Source organism: Diceros bicornis, chromosome 5 (genome assembly GCF_020826845.1).
Source record: "Diceros bicornis minor isolate mBicDic1 chromosome 5, mDicBic1.mat.cur, whole genome shotgun sequence".
In the NCBI taxonomy this organism is placed as follows: Eukaryota; Metazoa; Chordata; class Mammalia; order Perissodactyla; family Rhinocerotidae; genus Diceros; species Diceros bicornis.
The window spans coordinates 33,019,749-33,038,033 of NC_080744.1; the positions used below are offsets into that span (position 1 = coordinate 33,019,749).

The 18,285-nt window shown below is 44.5% G+C and overlaps 1 protein-coding gene across 1 annotated transcript; it reads right to left on the reverse strand.

Moving 5' to 3' along the window:
* Window positions 1–1,622: 1,622 nt before the first annotated feature.
* GREM1 (gremlin 1, DAN family BMP antagonist) lies at window positions 1,623–14,016 on the reverse strand. Its single transcript, XM_058541161.1, has 2 exons — window positions 13,950–14,016; window positions 1,623–5,618 (listed from the first exon to the last, which is right to left on the reverse strand). Exon 2 carries the CDS (start codon window positions 5,615–5,617, stop codon window positions 5,063–5,065), a length of 555 nt encoding a protein of 184 aa, XP_058397144.1. The 5' UTR covers window position 5,618; window positions 13,950–14,016; the 3' UTR covers window positions 1,623–5,062.
* Window positions 14,017–18,285: the final 4,269 nt, after the last annotated feature.

The window sequence follows — 18,285 nt, forward strand, 5'->3', positions numbered from 1 at the left end:
TGGCTGCCAGACTGCTGGTTTTCACCGTAATTGCACGCTGTTGGTTTTCAAGGTTTCTGTGGAACTGGAGAGGGAGGATGAGAACAAGCCAACTTAAACTATCACAATGCTCACTGTTCTTACAGTGAGTCAGCCTTTTTCTTGAATAAGTGCTCCCCAGACTGCTGCAAGCCTTTGGTTAATATCCAGAATTCAAAAAAGTTGATTCTGAACATTTTTGCCAGTTTCTCATTGGTTTTATAGAGGAGAGAATTTTCAGAGCTCCTCACTCCAATATTTTTGCTGATGTCCTGCCACGTACTTTTTTTTTTTTTCCTGCTGAGGAAGATTCACCCTGAGCTAATATCTGTGCAGTCTCCCTCTATTTTTTATGTGGGTTGCCGCCACAGCACGGCCACCAACGAGTGGTGTAGGTCTGTGCCTAGGAACCGAACCTGGGCCACTGAAGAGGTGTGTACCAAATTTAACCACTAAGCCATGGAGCCAGTCCCTATACTTTTTTTTTTAACCTAGAATGCCTTTCTGTATCCAGTCCCACCAGCCCGTTTAGATGTTACCTCCCGGGTGTGAGTGTGGCTTTTTTGAGGACACTGTCTCCTTTGTGCTCGCTGCTATCTTTCCCATCCAAGTCCAAGGAGGCCATAACAAAAAGAGAAGTGGCAAAGAGGCTTTGAATGCTTCAGGACTAGGGTTCCCAATAATGCCAACTACAACCTCAGGATTGTCTTAATCATTGGATGTGAATAATCAAGAGTTGGATCTATTTTCACAGTGCTATGTTCTGTCCTTAAAAGAACAAACTGATATAAGGTGAAAATCTCACAATTTTGCATAGTGTTTAAGGGCATAGGTGCTGCAGTAAGACCATATCAGTTCATTCACTACCTCTTGGCAGTGATAATAATGGTACATATGTCATTGAGCTACTTTGAAGATTAAGTGGGAAATAATTCAAATAAAATCGTTAGCACAGTGTCTGGCATAAGCATTCCATGCACAGGTGCTGGGATTTTCATTACATTGTCAGAGCACCAATATCCAGTAGAAATCCTGTGTCTAATGTCTGAGTAAGAAGGGACTTCAGAAATCCACCAGTTCAGTTGCATACCCAGGGCAATTAACTCACTTGACCTCACATCCTTATCAAAAGAGGTCTAGCATATGTTTTAATATTTCCAAGGACAGGGAGTTCACCACCTCGAAGGCAGCTTATCGCGCTGCCAAATCACCCTCATCATTAGAAAGCTCTTCCTTCTACAGAGCCCAAAATCTTTCTCCCGTTTTCCCCTTGAACACCTCAAAAATAAAGCTATTAGCATTTCTGTGTGACAACTCTTCCATTACATGAAGGCTTCTCATAACCCTTTCTAACTCTGGGGAAGAGTTTCGTACTTTCCATTGCACACCAGTTTTCCCCTGCCTCTAACTGCCACGGCCTGAGATGTTCTATTGAAATCAAGTGGGATCTGGAGTTCTAGGTGGAAGAAATAAATCAATTCCCTTTGAGATCACACGAGATCTAATTATCTCTTTTCTACCTCCCTTCCCACGCCATGCCCCACCCCCACCCTGTGAACACTACCAGTTAAAAACACAGCCACACACACATACAGAGAGGAGTTTCAATTTATTGGTTGCTCTTTGGGAAAGGTTATATAGAACATTATTAGGGTGAAATTAAATTCTAGCTACAGATTCATAAAACTTTGCTTTAAACCAAATTAACTTTTATGAGATTATCAAATCCCCTCTCATCCTCATACACGGCAGGCAATCTACCTCACAATCATAGTCTATATAATCCTCTGTTGTTTTTAAATGATTAAAGCAGACATAATAGATAATGCAGTTGATATTAAATATCTTGAGAATGACAAGTCAATATAACTACTTTCACTCTTAAACGTTAACTGGTCATTTATAAATGTTCTGTACATACATTTTTCATTTTAGATTTTCTCCTTAAAAGGACTTGTGAACTATTCATTATTCTCTGCTATTTGTTTGTATACACACATCATAAGTCTTCCAAAATAACATTTAAAATCTTTCTTAATATTGCCTCAGAAATGTTAACCTTTAAGGAACATTCAGTTAAAAAAATAAAAGCTCAGGTCTTGATTGTGTAATACATGTTCAGATGTGTCAAGATTTTATTGTTTCCCTCTGACCCAATAAAAAGCCTCCAACAACATACAACGTGCCAGCCTCTTCTTTGCTCAACTCAGAGGAAGTCAAATAAAGGAGAAAAAAAAATGCTTGAAATCACAGTGACCAAAGTATTTGAATTAATAATTACATTAAATAACCATAACTTTTTGTTTAACTATTCACATTCCACACAGTGGAAATTATCCTTTCCTCTAGATTTTTCGCTTACATGTTTAACTTTGAAGAACCACAATAACACAAAAACAACTTACAGACTTGTAGGATGTGTGTTTTTCTCTTTTAATGCCAAGCATGAAGTGTATATCATAAAATTCATATTTGGTGTTGGGCATTATTTTAACAGGCAAGATCAAGATCACAAATATCTTGCCATAAAAAAAATTCTACTATAGTAATAAAAAAAACATATCATTACATCATCGGTGACTCCAATACAATATGTAACAGATATGGCACTTTGAATAAATGTTGGAAAACACTGTACTCGCGCTAGTCTTAATACAGGCGCAGTCAGAAAAGCAGACGTTTCCCTCTTTGGCTAGTGCTGTGCTTTTAAGCCAGTTGTGCTGCGGATTATCTCAGTGTAGTTAATTTTGAGGAAATTCTCTTTACTTAAGCCAAATCTGACTTACATGCAAGACTGTGGTACAAGCTACTAAAAGAAGATTACCGCTGCCAACTTAAGTCATCTCTTTTTAACAAAATTGCATGCGTGTGGCAGAATTAAAACAACAAGAGAAATTCAGTGTCTGCTGGTTCTGAATGTCACTTTTCCTCTCTAGCGTAGTTTTACATTTTCAGCTCCTTCTCCTTCCTTTTCCTCTCCCCCACCCTCAAAATTCTGGCTTAGCGTTTGTGTGCTTAATTAAATCCATTCTGTGCTCTATTGTTGGAGGATGTGGATGATAGAAAGATTTAGGGCAGGGGTGTACAGTGTATACGAAATGCACAGACCATGTGTTCGCACAAATTCGCTTAGTGTAGAAGCATCAGTAGTGAGTTTAAAAGTTTTAAAATTAGACCCAATATTTTGGGTGTTCAAGATAACTTCTGCCTCAAAGTGTGTTTCCTGTTTAGTTGCTAGATGGGAGAGCACTGGACTGAAACAAAAATAAAATAAAAGCAGCCTCTCCAGTTGCTATGGTTCTTTGAACGCTGGAGCCGTGATGGGCAACTGAAATGCAAGTCTCTGGTGTTTGTTGCCCATGTTACACATGACTTGGCTGGTGAGGCTGAGAAGATACAAGGCAAAAAGAGTGTTTGGTGGTGAGGAGGGGGGGTGGTTAACATGTAAAACTTCAGGCTTGAAGAGAACAGGTTAGCCAAATGCAAAATGCTTTAAGGTTCACCTACCTGGCACTTTGGCCATCAGATAAATCCTAAGTAGGCATTGGGAGCAGCCCAAGCTAAATCAGAGGACAGCATCTCATCAGTAGCTTCTGAATGGTTTACAAGGTTACGTGAATCTCACCAGCAGTAGATAGACAGCTAATGCACCTAAATGCTCTGATTTCTTAACTGGGGTTTCCCATTAGACCCTCAGAGGGCAAAGGAAGAAGAGGAGGTCATATCTCTTACAGCTCCTCCCAGGCACTAAACTACTCCTTAGCCAGAGGCAATCTCCTCTATTTCCTTACTCTCCTCTGCTCTCCAGCTCAACCTCCTATCAATGGAGAAAACAAAAAGACCCAAAATACACTTCTAGCTAAAATGGAGCAGGCCCAAATCTCTCTCCTCCTAGACTGGTTTTTCACTGTCAGGTATACTCGGCAGAGGCAGAATCTTCATAATACAGGGTTGTGGCTCTCAGAGGCATTACACAGAAATGATGAACTGAGAAAAAGGTGATATTATAACCAAGCAAAAGGAAAGATATTACGACCTTCTGCTATAGGTTTTGTTTTTTCCTATCCCTGGGTAGGGGGGTTCTGAACTACATCTATTATCTACCCAAAGGACAAAGTAGGAGGGGCTGTTTGGTTTAGCTCACTTATATAGTTCTGAAAACAGAAGTGATGGATATTATGTTTTATGTTTGGCATTGGGTTACGGCTAGTTTCAGCAGATCACAGTGACAGCCAAAGTTAATGATTTTTGGCAATCTCATTTCTCCTCTGTTCACTTGAGCTCTGTTAAATACCAGGAGAAAACTTACTAAAGCATGGGTCTGTGTTTTGTGGTTGGCCTTTCAAGACTCTGCACATCTCCCTACTGAATTTTGCTGGGCCCAACTGGTCTTCACTCCCAGTTCCTCCCTTCTCTCACTCCTCTATCCTTCTTGCCTTTGCCCACACCAGCCTCCCCCAGAGTCTGGGGGCTCTTCCCCAGACGGGAAACATTTGCATCTATGGTCAAGTGAGTTAATTTAGAACCCTTGGCAGATAGATAGGGGATTAGACTGACATAGTGACTGCGATCCTAAGGGATGGATGTGGAAGGGAGGAGGAAGGGAGGAAGCAAGCTCAGGTTGAAATACCTTTTCCAAGTCTAATGCAGCACTAAAACAGGTCTCTTGCTCTCAGAGTAGCCTCTTCCCTTAACATTCATTCTGAAAGGAGATTCTGGTCCCCAGGAGGGCACATGGAAGACAAAGGCAGAACCAGACCACAGCTCTGCCCCTTTGAAGGTGCCATCCCCTCCGAAAGCAGATGCGTTTACATAATAGGAAGTGCCCTCCAGCAGAGACTGCGTTTCCTCTGGTGTCTGCAGACACTCACAGGCATCCACGCACACTCATGCACACAAACTACGCACTAGCAGGCTCCCGTCAGGAGGCAGCTGGTGGTTCTCCTTGCCTCTAGGTTTAAGCCAAGTAAGAATCAGGTTGTTTGGGGTCTGGCTCTGGGCCCGCCTGGGGCTGCATCCCTAGGACAGGCTGGGTGTGCCCGGCTTAATCCAAATCGATGGATATGCAGCGACACTGCTTCACGCGCGTGACCCTCTTCTTCTTGGTGGGTGGCTGTAGTTCTGGGCAGTTGAGCGTGACCATCATGGTGGTGAATTTCTTGGGCTTGCAGAAGGAGCAGGACTGAAAGGAGCCTTCCTCCTTCCGGATGTGCCTGGGGATGTAGAAGGAGTTGCACTGGCCGTAGCAGAAGCGGTTGATGATGGTACGGCTGTTGCAGCCCTCCTCGTGGATGGTCTGCTTGAGCGGCTGGGTTTTGCACCAGTCTCGCTTCAGGTATTTGCGCTCCGTCACATGCAGGGCCTCCTGGCTGGACTCCAGCACCTCCTCCCCCGGCATGGCAGTGCCTCGCCCTTGGCCCCGCCCCCGGTTCCTGGAGCCGGGCTGCTGGGGCGATTCAGTCTGCTCGGAGTCATTGTGCTGGGCCTTGTCTGGCGGGGGGATGGCACCCTGGGACCCCTTTTTTTTCCCTTCAGCAGCAGGCAGCAGGGTCCCCAGGAGGAGAAGCAGGGCTCCCACAGTGTAGGCGGTGCGGCTCATGCTAAAGGAGGGAAGCACAGAGAGGGGAGACACAAAAGATGGAAAATTCATTAAAACATTAATAATAGCAGCTAACATTTTATCAGGCACTCATTAAACACTCGATGTAAAATCTTTCATTTACTTCTCACAATATCTCTATGAATTAGGTACTGTTATTCCCATTCCCCTCTAGGCCATCAAGCCGTGAAGTAGCTTGTCCAGAGTGACACTGAATAAGCCAAGATGTGAACTCAGCCAGGACCTAGCTCCTCATCACATGGACTCCCACGGGAATTTCTTCCTGCTTCTGACACCAACTACATTTGACTTTGTATCATGGTCACTTAACTGTATTCATTCTTATATGACAATATTGAGTACATTCCTACTATGTCAAGGCCAGATTACCTTTGTACCTCTTCAGGGAAACTTATTTTCTGTCATCTGGTTTTGTAGCAAGCTGAATCAGCCTCGCTGCCTAGGGGGCTCATCCACCAGGAAAGGCTCCCGGACTTTTCTCCCCAACTAGCCTAGCGCTTCCTGAGTTGTGCCTCATTCAGTTGGCTGGATGCTTACGAGATGTTCACCGCTGTCAGGTCTTGGAAAGAGACCCGTGGGGGCGACCAGAAGGTACTTGACAGAGGGAGAATACTTCCCAGGAAGAGCACTGGATGAAAAGTCAAGACTGAGCTTCTAGTCAACGTCGTGGGGCAACAACTTGCTATCTGACCTTGAGAAACATCACTTTCCTTCTCAATAAATGACTTCATTTAAGCAAAGATACCATTACCTCATCTCCCCAGATAGGTTGTTCAGATCAAATTTGACGTAGAAGTGAAAGCAGTTTGAGAACTAACCAAATGTATGGTGGTATTGCAGACAGGATGAATTACTTTACCAGAAAGATCACGTTACACTGAAGACTCCAGGACCCCGCACTTATTCTCATTTTTAAACTGGGCACAGATATTCTTTATACAATGATAGACATTTTTCTACTTTTAAATGGTGAAATATGTCATTCACATATATGTACATGTGTGTGTATAAAATTTAGACAGTAGAAAATGGGCACAAAAGAACAGGTATGTGCAAATATTTACATTAATAAGTGCCATAGACATGTTGAATAAATTAATGACTGAGTTATTGTGGATGGGTCTAGATTTAGATATGGGTCAGAAAAGGCAATGGCCTATGAACAATGACAAAAAAAATTTTAAATAAGAGGGAGAGGCAGAGAAAAAACTGACCAAAAAAAAAAAAAAAAAGAACCAGGAAAGCAAGGATGGAGAGAGGAAAAAAAGAATGGAGTGAGGAATGTAAATCAGAGAAAGGAGGACTATTCTAGAGGCAGGGTGTTCAGGGAAGGCAGGGCAGACAGAGCAGGAGGAAGAAGAGGAGAAGAGAAGGAGAAGCATATTTTTCAAAAGGAGAGTGCAGGAGAGAAACATCAGCCTATGAGATTCTCCTGGGACAGGAGAGGGCTTCTTAAACCCGAATGTGCAGGTTTTGGGGGATATTGTGCAAATGTAGATTCTGATTCAGTAGGTCTGCCATTCTAACAAGCTTTGAGTAGCAAGATCTGTAGCACTTGCAGCCATGGGGCACAGAGGTAGTTATTAAGATGTGAAAGGATTTTCTTTTCAATGAGTGCAGTTTCAAATTCACAGCCTCCCTCCTTAGGCCATCACACCGAATCTGACCTGAGTCCTAAGGCCTCCCCTGCCCCCTGCCCCCACGATGGATCTGAACCTAAGGACGCAGCTGTGAAGCACCCATTTCCGTGCTCTCTTCTGTACACCAGCGTTACATGTGATAACCACTAAGTGCAATTTAATAGGAACCTTATCATGGCCCCCACTCCAAGGAACTGTCCAAGTTGGTGTTATTAGCTAAAGCAATTACCTTTCAAAGACAAAAGTAGTGTGGAATCTACATTCTCTAAGGGACAGCCCCTGTAAGTAAAGACCGTGCAACCCTAAGGATAATGTCAAATAAAGATAATTAAATATTAAATTTAAAATACCCTTAAATGGCACCATCTTTCCAACGTTAACCTAATACTTTTGGGCAAGTTCAAGTTTGGAGATGATAATGTGACATTCAGCTCCTGCTCTGACTGTAGACTCCCTGGCTTTTGTCAGTTTATGTTACAACATCTCTGTTCTTTAAACAGAGCCTTTTTTGCCTCAACAACAAAGAAATTAATTTCCTTGTTTTGTCTTTAAAAAATCGCTCATGAGAAAAGTCCAGTTATAAAACAGTGCTGATTTTCTCCAGAGACCAGGAGAACCTGAGCAGTGACAGATCAGTCTCCTGGGCAAAAATATTGTGAATTTGAGAAGCTGTCACAAGTTTTTGCTATTTATTCAATTTGGGGCCAGGATCTAAACTGAAATTCAGTCTCTGCCCATTTCAAAGAGGAGCACATAAGACAGCCCTGGGCCTATACCACACTCTTCCTCCATCCCTACTAAAAATGGCTCCAGGACAATTCAGCATCCAAGAGCAAGACCCACAGAGCCCAACATCACAGAGGCCAATCTGAGACCGACTGGGGATGTATGTTGACTGTATATGACAGGTTCACATCATGAGGCCATCCCCTCCCACAAACATATGTCCAAAAAATGCAATTTTGTGGGCCAGCCCGGTGGCACAAGCGGTTAAGTGTGTGCGCTTCCCTGCGGCGGCCTGGGGTTCACCGGTTCGGATCCCAGGCGTGCACCGATGCACTGCTTGGCAAGCCATGCTGTGGCGGCGTCCCATATAAAGTGGAGGAAGATGGGTACGGATGTTAGCCCAGGGCCAGTCTTCCTTAGCAAAAAAAAAAAGAGAGAGAGAGAGAGAGAGGAGGATTGGCAGATGTTAGCACAGGGCTGATCTCCTCACACACAAAAAAATGCAATTTTCTTTCTCCAGACCAACTTAGGACCTTCTTTATAGTCAACTTTTCCTTTCTGGCATTTTCACATCTGTCATTAAATAAATATCCAGTCTAAGAGTCATGAGGGCTTATTCATCACCTTATCCTCAGTGCCCATTTGTTAAATGAATGATTCTTAGGGACCACATTGATTTACAGAGTTTCTGTTCTTTGCATTTTAAAATGCCTTCACACTTGCCAATTGCAATCCTTTTGATTTCCAACTCTCAGTATAGCAAACTCTTTCTAGCCTAGGGAGCTTCTTAATACTTGTCTTCCTTTTTCTAGGAAAGCTCCAAAGATCCAGCACTAATTTTACCTGCTCCCACGCGGAATGCTGTGGGTTTTATTTCCTAACTGAAGCCATTGTATTCACTATGGCAGAAACCAACGATAAAGCGGTAAATTCAAAATTAATCAACTGTGGTTTTCAGTTTTAATTTGGACAGACGTCCTGTTCCTATGGGAGCGTGTGTACCCCATAAGCCAAAGGGGTCTAGAGAGACAGACTGGTTTTTTTTTTTTTTAAAGTAACTTTTTCTCAAAATAAGATTTAGTAGGTGTGGAAAATATTATGAAATGGTTTTTCATTTTTAAAAAGCCTATACTTTAAAAATCTTCAGCACTTATTGTGAGGCTTTTGAGTTCTTAAACCGTATAATTAGTTATTTGGAGAGAAGTAAAAACCAGCTTCAGGAATCTCAATCAACAGAGAGCTCGGCTTCTTAGAGAAGAGCAGTGCTCAGAAGAACTCTGTTTATTCCACATGAGTAAGAGTGAGGGGGTGAGAATATAATTAATACTAGAACCAGGGTTCCGTCAAGTCATTGTGGTCAATCCCCAATCTCCCCTCCACACCAAACTGGTCTTGATTACTCAGCAAAGGACATAGGACTGTTCGGCCCTCGAAATCCCAATTGTATTGCCACCAAATAATTTGCACTTGTAAATATCATAGACATGGAGGAAATCAAGAAGATGTAAATTCCTGGAGGACAATCTTTTTCCACATCAACACCTAGCAGAGTGCCCCATTATCAAAAATCAATCCAAATGCTTAATCCAGATTTAGGTTCCTATGAATTATCACTCAAGTCCACCCAACAGCTGCAAACATTTTCGCTAATTTGCATTCGTGAAATGACCCACTCACATCATTAAATTAAAGCTGCATCTCATGGACCCAGAGTGCATCATGACACCCACAAAAACCTCCCTTTATACTCCTTTGCAGACAATATTGTTCTTTTCAAACCCTGCCTCAACTTCCCCTTAATACATTTCTGCTTCTCCAAGTAACAGGATCCTATTTTCATGGTGAGCTTTCTCTGCAATTATTCTCCACCTTCAAGACCCACACTACCTCTACCTTTTTTTTCCTCTACCACTGCTCTCCTCTCCAATCCACTTGTCCCAGAGGGCACAGATACTCTCCGAGCAGGTCTTCTCTACCTGATGCTCTCTGTCAGGTTTCCCTTAGCGATCAAGAGCAAACATCTGATGCAAGAGAAGCCTTGGTAGCCACCTCTGTCCAGTGCAGGTCATGGTGGTTTACTCCAATCTTCACAAGGTTCTAAGAACACAATTATCTAATCCTGAGGAATCAGAAATAAAAATGCTACATGTGAACTGTTTCCAACGTTCTTGATGTCTTTGGGAAAGCTTAGGCCAGCTCCTTTCGGCACTCTTCTTGCCATGTTTCTCATTTTAGCTAACCAACCTGCTTATAATCAGTTAAATGGAGTGTTAAGTGGGAATTACTGTGAAGGGACAATTGTCAGCAAGCCAGATATCTGTGCCTGAACATCTGATCAGTTCCTCCTGATGAATTCGGTTTTAGACATTCAATAGGCACGACATCAAATTCTTCTCCCAGCATAAAAAAAATAAAGGAAGTGACAGCCAATGCTCCAAGTGCAGGCCAGGTTTATAATCTAGTCCTTTTCCTCAGGACTAAATCTTCCAGAAAAGCAAAGGTTATTTTTAGCTTGATCTTTAATTTTTAAAAAGATAGTCAACTTTTAGAAATTAAGCAGAGAATTTCTTAAGAATATACTGGGTGAATTTTTTTTTCCAGCCAAGTTGTACCAAGAAGATAAGATAAAGACTCATGCTCTATGTGTTGCAAGTACCCTAACCACAACCTCCCTATTCTGAAGACTAGTCAGGCAAAATCAGGCCGGGGCCCAACATTGCATAGGGAGGGAGCAGACCACCTACCTGGTGGTTAAGTATCCCAGGAGCTCTATGCTCATCAGAAGATTTTTTGGTGAAGTTAATGATTGTATACAATTCTTGTGGTCAAGAGGAAACAAGTTAGAAAGTAATCAATAATAAATGTTCACTGAGCAGCACTACTGAGAGACAGCCAAGTTATAGGTTCTGTATTGTAGTGAAAGATATGTGTTAGTCCCTGTGTGAGTGGGATTTGGGATTTGATTTCAGAACCACCTTTTAATATATCCTGGTGCTGTATAATGTTATGGCCTCTCCCAATACCACTACTACTAATAAGAGTTACCTATATTTTTGAACCTTACTATGCCAGGAATTATGCTAAATTCTGATAGAATTTTACGATTTATTTTTCACAACAAAATATGAGATAGATAGTATTGTCTTCCTTTTACCAGTCAGGGAATCCAGACTCAGAATAGGAATCTGTCCAAGATCCCACAGCTCCTAATTGGGAGAGCCAAGGTTTGAGCCCAGTTCTACCTAGCCCCCAAACACACATCCTTCACCACTATTCTATGGCACCCTGCACCATATTTAACAAGGGACACATGGACTTGTTTCCAATGCAATCAAGTTTGAAGAATATTGTAACTCAAATAATTATCTATCTTGTACCTTTGTGTTCACATGTGAAGAAAAAAACTTCTCTTATCCCAGGAATTACTGTTGCACTTTGCATTTCTAAGAGCATATGTCAAAACTAAAGAAAATTCCTTGCAGATGTAAGACATAAGCTGCTAACACTTGCCTGATCTGTGCTTTTCAGTTGGCTACTACAGTCACCTTCCCTACCTCCCCCAACTCTCCTCCACATAAAAGGTTTAGGTTTTCCCCACTGTCCTTTACTCTCTGTTCTAGGACATGCCCCACAGTTTTGTGTTGACAAGCTTTTTCGGGAGAGGTCTGTGGCATAAAATTTCTTGTCATTATATCACTTTTAATATTTAAACATTAAGACTGAGAGCTTCAGTTCAGAAAACAAGGCAGGCAGCTTTCATTCAGAGATGTGTGGATATAAGAGGTTTCTATTCTTCCCTGTGTAACCACTCACATAAAGACTGTGTTAGCCAACTTGGATTTCCTATGGATCGTGGGTTACCAAAACATTTCACTCAAATTGAACATTTAAGAAAATAGGAAACCTGTGAAATTACAAAGTTTACAAAGACTTTAATTCCTGCAATGACCTGGGGGTTAAACACACACACACACACACACACACACACACACACACAGAGCAACTACAGGTCTAAAGAACTCTCAAATAATTAGTTAATCCTAACAATTGGAGAGTGCAATTTATCCAGTGATAGTAAACACATCACCTATGCTGTAAACTTGGGTATGCCAGGGAGGAGATGAGAATCTGTAGTTTTCTTAATATCTTTCCGTCATTGCTTTGAAAAGTCCATCCCTTCACGTCTCCCATGCACCCCCACCACCACCCCACCCCACCCCCTTCCAAAAAAAAAAAAAGAACGAAGGAAAGGAGGGGGCGCTGGAAAGCCCTGGGGTGAAAGAAGACCCCTCACCCTGGGATTGGGATTATCTTAACCTCTTCTCCGCTATTTATTTAACTTGTGTGTACAGCCAGAAGGAAGCCACTACTCTGGGGTCCCCGGGACAGCTTAAATTCCTGGTGACCCACTTAACACAATAGATTGTTTTAATCAACTCGTGTCGTGGCACCATCTCGAAGGAGAACATAAACAGACACGCACGGCGCTCGAATCTGCTCTTTCCAGCAGGAGATCCAATTACCTGCGGATGGTCGCCGCTCTGCCCCTGTACTATTTAAGAAGAGATTTTAACCCCTAACTTCGAAGCTGTATTTCTGTCTAAAAGAGCTGGGATTCGGAGTCGGCAGGGGAGGAGCAGGCAGCAGCCAGGTTCGACCGGGAAGCCCATTCAGGCCAGCTCTGGGCGCGCGGGAAGGGCTTCACGGCAGAGGTCAGCTCCTGTCTGCTCCCCACCTCGCCCGGGCATCGTCACCAGAGCCCGACACTGGGAAACGCCAGGCTGGGGCGCCCCCAAGGCGAAGCTGGGATCCAAAGACAATGCTAAGCCAGAGCGGTGGCGCATCTGTTCTTCCCAAGCCTAAGTCTACAAATAACTCCGGCTGGCGAGGTGACAGCCCCGACGGCCCGACGCCCCCCGGCCTTGCTGTGCGAGCTGCAGAGGGGTCAGTGTGTATGAGAAGGCGGCGGGCGAGGAAAAGGGATGACCTGGGCGTCCGAGACGGGGACTAGCCCCCCCGCCGCCAGTCCCGCGTCGTCCAACGCCAGCGAGGCGAGGCGGGGCCCTCTAGGACACAAATTAAGAGGTATCCACAGAAGTGGGACACGGCAGGTTGTCGCTGCCCTGCGCCTGGACGTCCGCGATTCAGCCGAGGTACGCAAGGGGCGGGGAGAAGCCTAGAAGAGGGAACCTAGCGCCCACAAGTGCACAACCAGCACGTGGGTGTGTGCGGCGTGAGCACTGCGAGATCGCTGGATTCCGCGTCCGGGACAGAGCACGACACTTCAGCTGTCCGGTTACCCGACCCTCAGGTTTCCGCCGCGGCGGAACGCAGCTCTTGCCCGAGTCTGCATCTCACCTGGAGGATGGGCGAATAGACCAATCGCCGATTCTCCGGGTCCTCCAGCCCGCCGCGGGATCACTCACGGCACTCGGACGGGCGCCCTCAGAGATCCCCTGCCTCAAATACATTAGACCCTCTCAGTGCAACTTGCCTTGCAGTCTGCAGCCGAGCCGCAGGTCCCCACTGCTCCCCCTGCTCCTGCTCACTATCCCTCTGCTCCCGCGCGCCGGCCGCCAGGACTCCGCGCCCTCGCGGTACCAGCGCGTCTGGCAGGCGCGGCTGCCACGCGCACCCGGAGCGCGTTAGCCGGGCTCTTGGAGGTGGAACTGGGGTGCGGGGTCATCGCTCTTGTTCTTGACATCCTCTTTCCCAGCCGTTCCCTGCAGATCGCGCAAGGTGAGGTCACGGCAGCCACGACCTTGGCAGGAAGGACCCCGGGATGGTTCTTCATGGTTCACCCCAGGGAACCGCGGGGCCTGGGCCTGCGCCCACCGAGAGCTGCCGCGCGTCTGCACCGAGGGGGACGCGGGATCCTTTTGCAGACCCCTGCGCCTCCCCACCATCCCCAACACACACACCCTGACCGGCGCCTGGGCGCTCACCTGTCAGTGCGGCGGGTCTTCTAGGCCTGCGCTCTCGACGCGTGGCGCGGTGTGCGGCCGCGGCCCGAGCCGCCGGGGCTCGGCGCGGGGTCAGCCGGACAGGGAGCGACGCTCTCGCTGCACTCTGGGTCGCCCGGTCCGCGGAGGGCGCACCGAGTGCGGGGCATCGCGCCGTCTCCGGTTTAAATGCCGGCGGCCGAGCGCGGCGCCCGGGCCCGCGCCTCTCCATTGGCCAGGAGCCGCCGCCGCCGCCGCCGGACCGGCTATCCGCCCCCTTTCCCGGTACTGCCCCCGCCCCCCGCACCCCTCCTGCCTCCCCGCGGGGTCCCCCTCTCCGCTTGCCTCGCCTCTTTGTCTGCTCCCCCCGCCCGGGCCGGCTGGGAGAGGTCACCCCAGGGAACCGCGCCTGGAATGCACAGCAAATCACATTTTCCGCTCCCGTTGGAGGGGGAAGCGCGGGAGGAAATCCCCCCGGCTCCCGGCCCTTCATTTCTCCTCCGCCTCGGGCCTGGGCTTTTCCTCTCGCCAGTTCCGCTTCGCCTGCGTCGGCCCCGCGACGCGCTGGGTTGGGAAGACTGCGCTGGGAAGAGCAGGATCTCCGTGGGATCGCGACAGACCAGGCGGTTCTTTCCCGCTGGAGGGACCGGGGCTGCGGGACGCACTGGTGGAGCGGTCGCCGAGGCTCCGGCGCGCCTCTGCCCGAGGCCCCCAACTTCGAGGGCTCTGACCCCGGCGCCCCCGTTAACCCCGGCGGGCTCGCCGGCCGCCAGCAGGAGCCTGCCGCCAACATGACACCCTCCTCTCCTCGCCCGCCGCGAGTTCTTTCAGCTCAGATGCTGGCGGCTTCGGCTGTGAGTGCACAGAAGAGAGTAACGGGAGAATAAACCTAAAAGGACCCTCAAAAGTCAAGATTTCCCTTCCTAAGCCAGCTTAAAGAAGAACAATCGCTAGGCGAGAAGAGATTTTTCTGTAGCATGTCAAAGATGAATAAATTAGGAAAATAAAACGTCAGACGAGGAAATAACTTCCCAGAAATTTAAGACAAAATCCCACGTATGTGAAAAACCGATGTCACATTCTGTATTCATTACTAAGGACCCGGTGAAGAATGGCTAACACACCAAGTGCATAAATATTTTTTGAAAGATGAGAGAACACTTTCATTTGTTCTCTTAGCTTGAAAATTGGTTCCTCAAAGAGGCCTTCGGTGTTGTGTGTCAAAGTTACAGTCCGTGCAAAAATCAACCCCGCTGCAAAGTCTGCAGACCGGCTGCCTTGGCCAGGTCGGATGACGACTTTGAAAAAAAGTGGTTATAGAAGGAAATTGGAAGGTGTTCTGACCAAAGCAAAATAAACAAAACAATGAAACCCATCAAAAGGTCCTAATGAAACATTTGTGATTTAAGTACTTGGCTAAGAAAACAAAACAAACCCCCAGAAGAGCATGGTTTTTTCTCTTCAGGCAGGCATTAGGGAGAGTGGGTAGGAAATACTGAACAACTAACTAGATACTGTTAGGAACCTGAAATCGATTTTTCAAAATAAATGAAACAAGAAGGAAGTCTGCATTAAATCATATCTAGAGAATCTTCATCATCTGAATGTTTTGTTTGTGCAAACGGCAGTTTCTACCCATGAACTCAGTGCTGCACTTTAAATGTTTTCAGTAATTTTTTGTTAAATCATCCTGTGAGCCATAGTTTGCAGTTGGCTGCAGGATGGGAACATTCAATGGGGCTTAAAGACTTATCCTGGTCAGTTGGGCTGCAGGAGAGATAGGTGGTCAGAAATACACAAAATAGGCAATTAACAGTCCAGCCAACGCTCACCGCCAAGCCATAGGAGCCAGCTGTTCCCTCGATGTATAAACTATTCCCCCAAAGAAAAGGGAGCATATTTTACAAATTCATTAACTCCTTCTAATGTAAAATCAATGCTCTCATCACTTTTTTTCAAGACTCATATAAGCTGCTCCAAATAAAAATACAAAAAGAAGGAGCTTTCCTCCTGAGTTGGAAGTAATTGTTTTGGAGCCCTGACGCTGTGGTTTTATATATCTCAATCTGTCTCTAGTAAATGTTGTTGATAATCACTATGATCTCAGACTACACTTTCTACAGTAGAAACACTCCCATCCCACCACGCCAGAGCTCTCTATCCCATTTCACTGCATCATTTTTCTTCATTGTCACTTATCGCTCCGTGCCACTAGAATGTAAGTTTCATGAGGGTGGGGGCTTTGTCTATCTTGGTCACTTTGACTACATGAAGCACATAGAATACAAAGTGGCTAACACAGAATTGGGATTCAATAAATAGGTGTGGATTGGGAATGTTTCGCACATGCCCGCTAACTAGGATTATCAACTGAGCAGAATAGTGAGGACATAACCATCATGAATATGATAAATACCAGTCGAATATGTTTGTAAATATATATGTAGCTTTCCAAGCTTTTGGCCTCATATTTGTGTTTCCACGGTTCTCAACCAGTCATTGCAAACCATTATCCCATCAGGATGAAGGCATAAGAGTAAAAACTCTTCAGACCCCTTTAACCATAATTACATAATTGAAACCTGCTCTCAGTAAGAGAGGGAAGAAGTAGAATGACTCCATGTAGTCAAAGTGAACTTCTTAAATCTGAGATGCCTAAACAATGACCACTAAATCATAAAGTTCATTTTCAAATTACTTTGAGGCTGTTGTGAGAAATGTGGATCTTGCTTAGCTACTGGTTGGTAAAAAGAAACCGCATTTCTCTTGTTTTGCACAGCTATCTCTAGAATGTGTTTGTCTCCATCTAACTCCCAAGATGCTATGAGGGGACTGCTCTCCAGATTTGGGGAGGAACTGAAGGTCTTTGTAGGGAAGTGTTTTTCTTAGATCTGCAGAAGCTGTTTATACTGCTTATCTAATTGCAGACTATCTATACCACCCTGCATTGGATTAAAAATGAATAAAGCGCTTTCCCCTTTGGAACTGACATTGTATGCCCTTCCTAAAGAAAAAAAAAAGTGTGATAATGAACTTAACAATGGTTAAAAAAAATGTTTGCAACTGACAAATAATAGTTAAATGATTCATATACAGAATGGATTTCTCTTACAAAGTAATAAGAAAAAACTCCACAGATGACCCAATAGGAGTAGAGAAAGCACGTGACAGGGTGCTTCACAAAAGGAGAAACCTGAGCAGCCAGGGAACTTGAAAAGATGCTATATTACACTAGTAAATTGGGGAAATGCAAACTGAAATAAGAAGATAACCTTGCTTAGTTAGAAGATTAGCAAAGATTTAAGTCTGCCGATATCCAGCACTGAAAAGAGTAGGGAGAAACAGGTACTTAAATGCATTGCCAGTGAGAGTGTAAATTGGTTCAACCATTTCAGATAGTAATTTGTCAATATGTAATAAAATTAAACATGCACCTAGTATACCACCCAGCCATTCCACTTCTACATAAACGCCTTAGAAGAACCTGAGCACATGCATGAGGACTAGAAATTTGTGCGAGCACTTCTATTGCAATATTGTTTATAACAATCTTAGTGTCCATCAATAGGAGTAAGAGAAGGCCTAAGAAATTATTTTATTCATAACCAAATTCTATACTGCTACTAAAAGGAATGGACTAGATTTTTATATTTCAACATAGAGTTCAAAAATACAGTGATATTTTAAAAAAAGTAATTTGCAAAATGATACAAGCAGGGTGACACCATTATGTATATTTTATAATAAACATATAAAACAATCGTATAAATTGTTTATGAAAACATATGTGTTTATGTAAATGTATAAATAGTGGATTGGAAACCAGACCTTTGATGATGCCCACCAGAATGGAGTGAAGGAGGGGGGTGAATTGGGGACGGAAGACAAAAGAGATTTTACCTTCATAATGCTTTTAAAAATTTTATTTAAAACAATCTTGAAACAGATATGACAAAATGTTGACAATTTTAATTTCTAGGTGATGGGTACATGGATATTTGTTAGATTATTCTCTTTACATTTTGGAAATGTTTTTAATTTCTTGAAATTAAAAAAAAAGAATTTGCTCTTTCTATCATGATTTTTAGAGAGTGATCTTCATCATCATTTGGGCACTGTGGATTTTTCCTCCCTGTGTGTCATCTTTAACGAGCTCGAATCAAGGTAGGCATGTTTTCAGAATATATACAAGTCTACATTGCCATTTATATGTCTGCTGATCTGTCTCCTCCAGGAGAGGGTCAACTCCTGGGTATCCGCTTTGCTCTCGACACATAAGCAATAAAATATTTACTAGTTTCCTGTATATGAAAAATGCATGTGCATATGAAAATTCTAA

What these genes read in the sequence shown, in the direction of transcription:
- GREM1 (XM_058541161.1), bottom strand. Translation starts at nt 5,617, where the DNA reads ATGAGCCGCACCGCCTACACTGTGGGAGCCCTGCTTCTCCTCCTGGGG.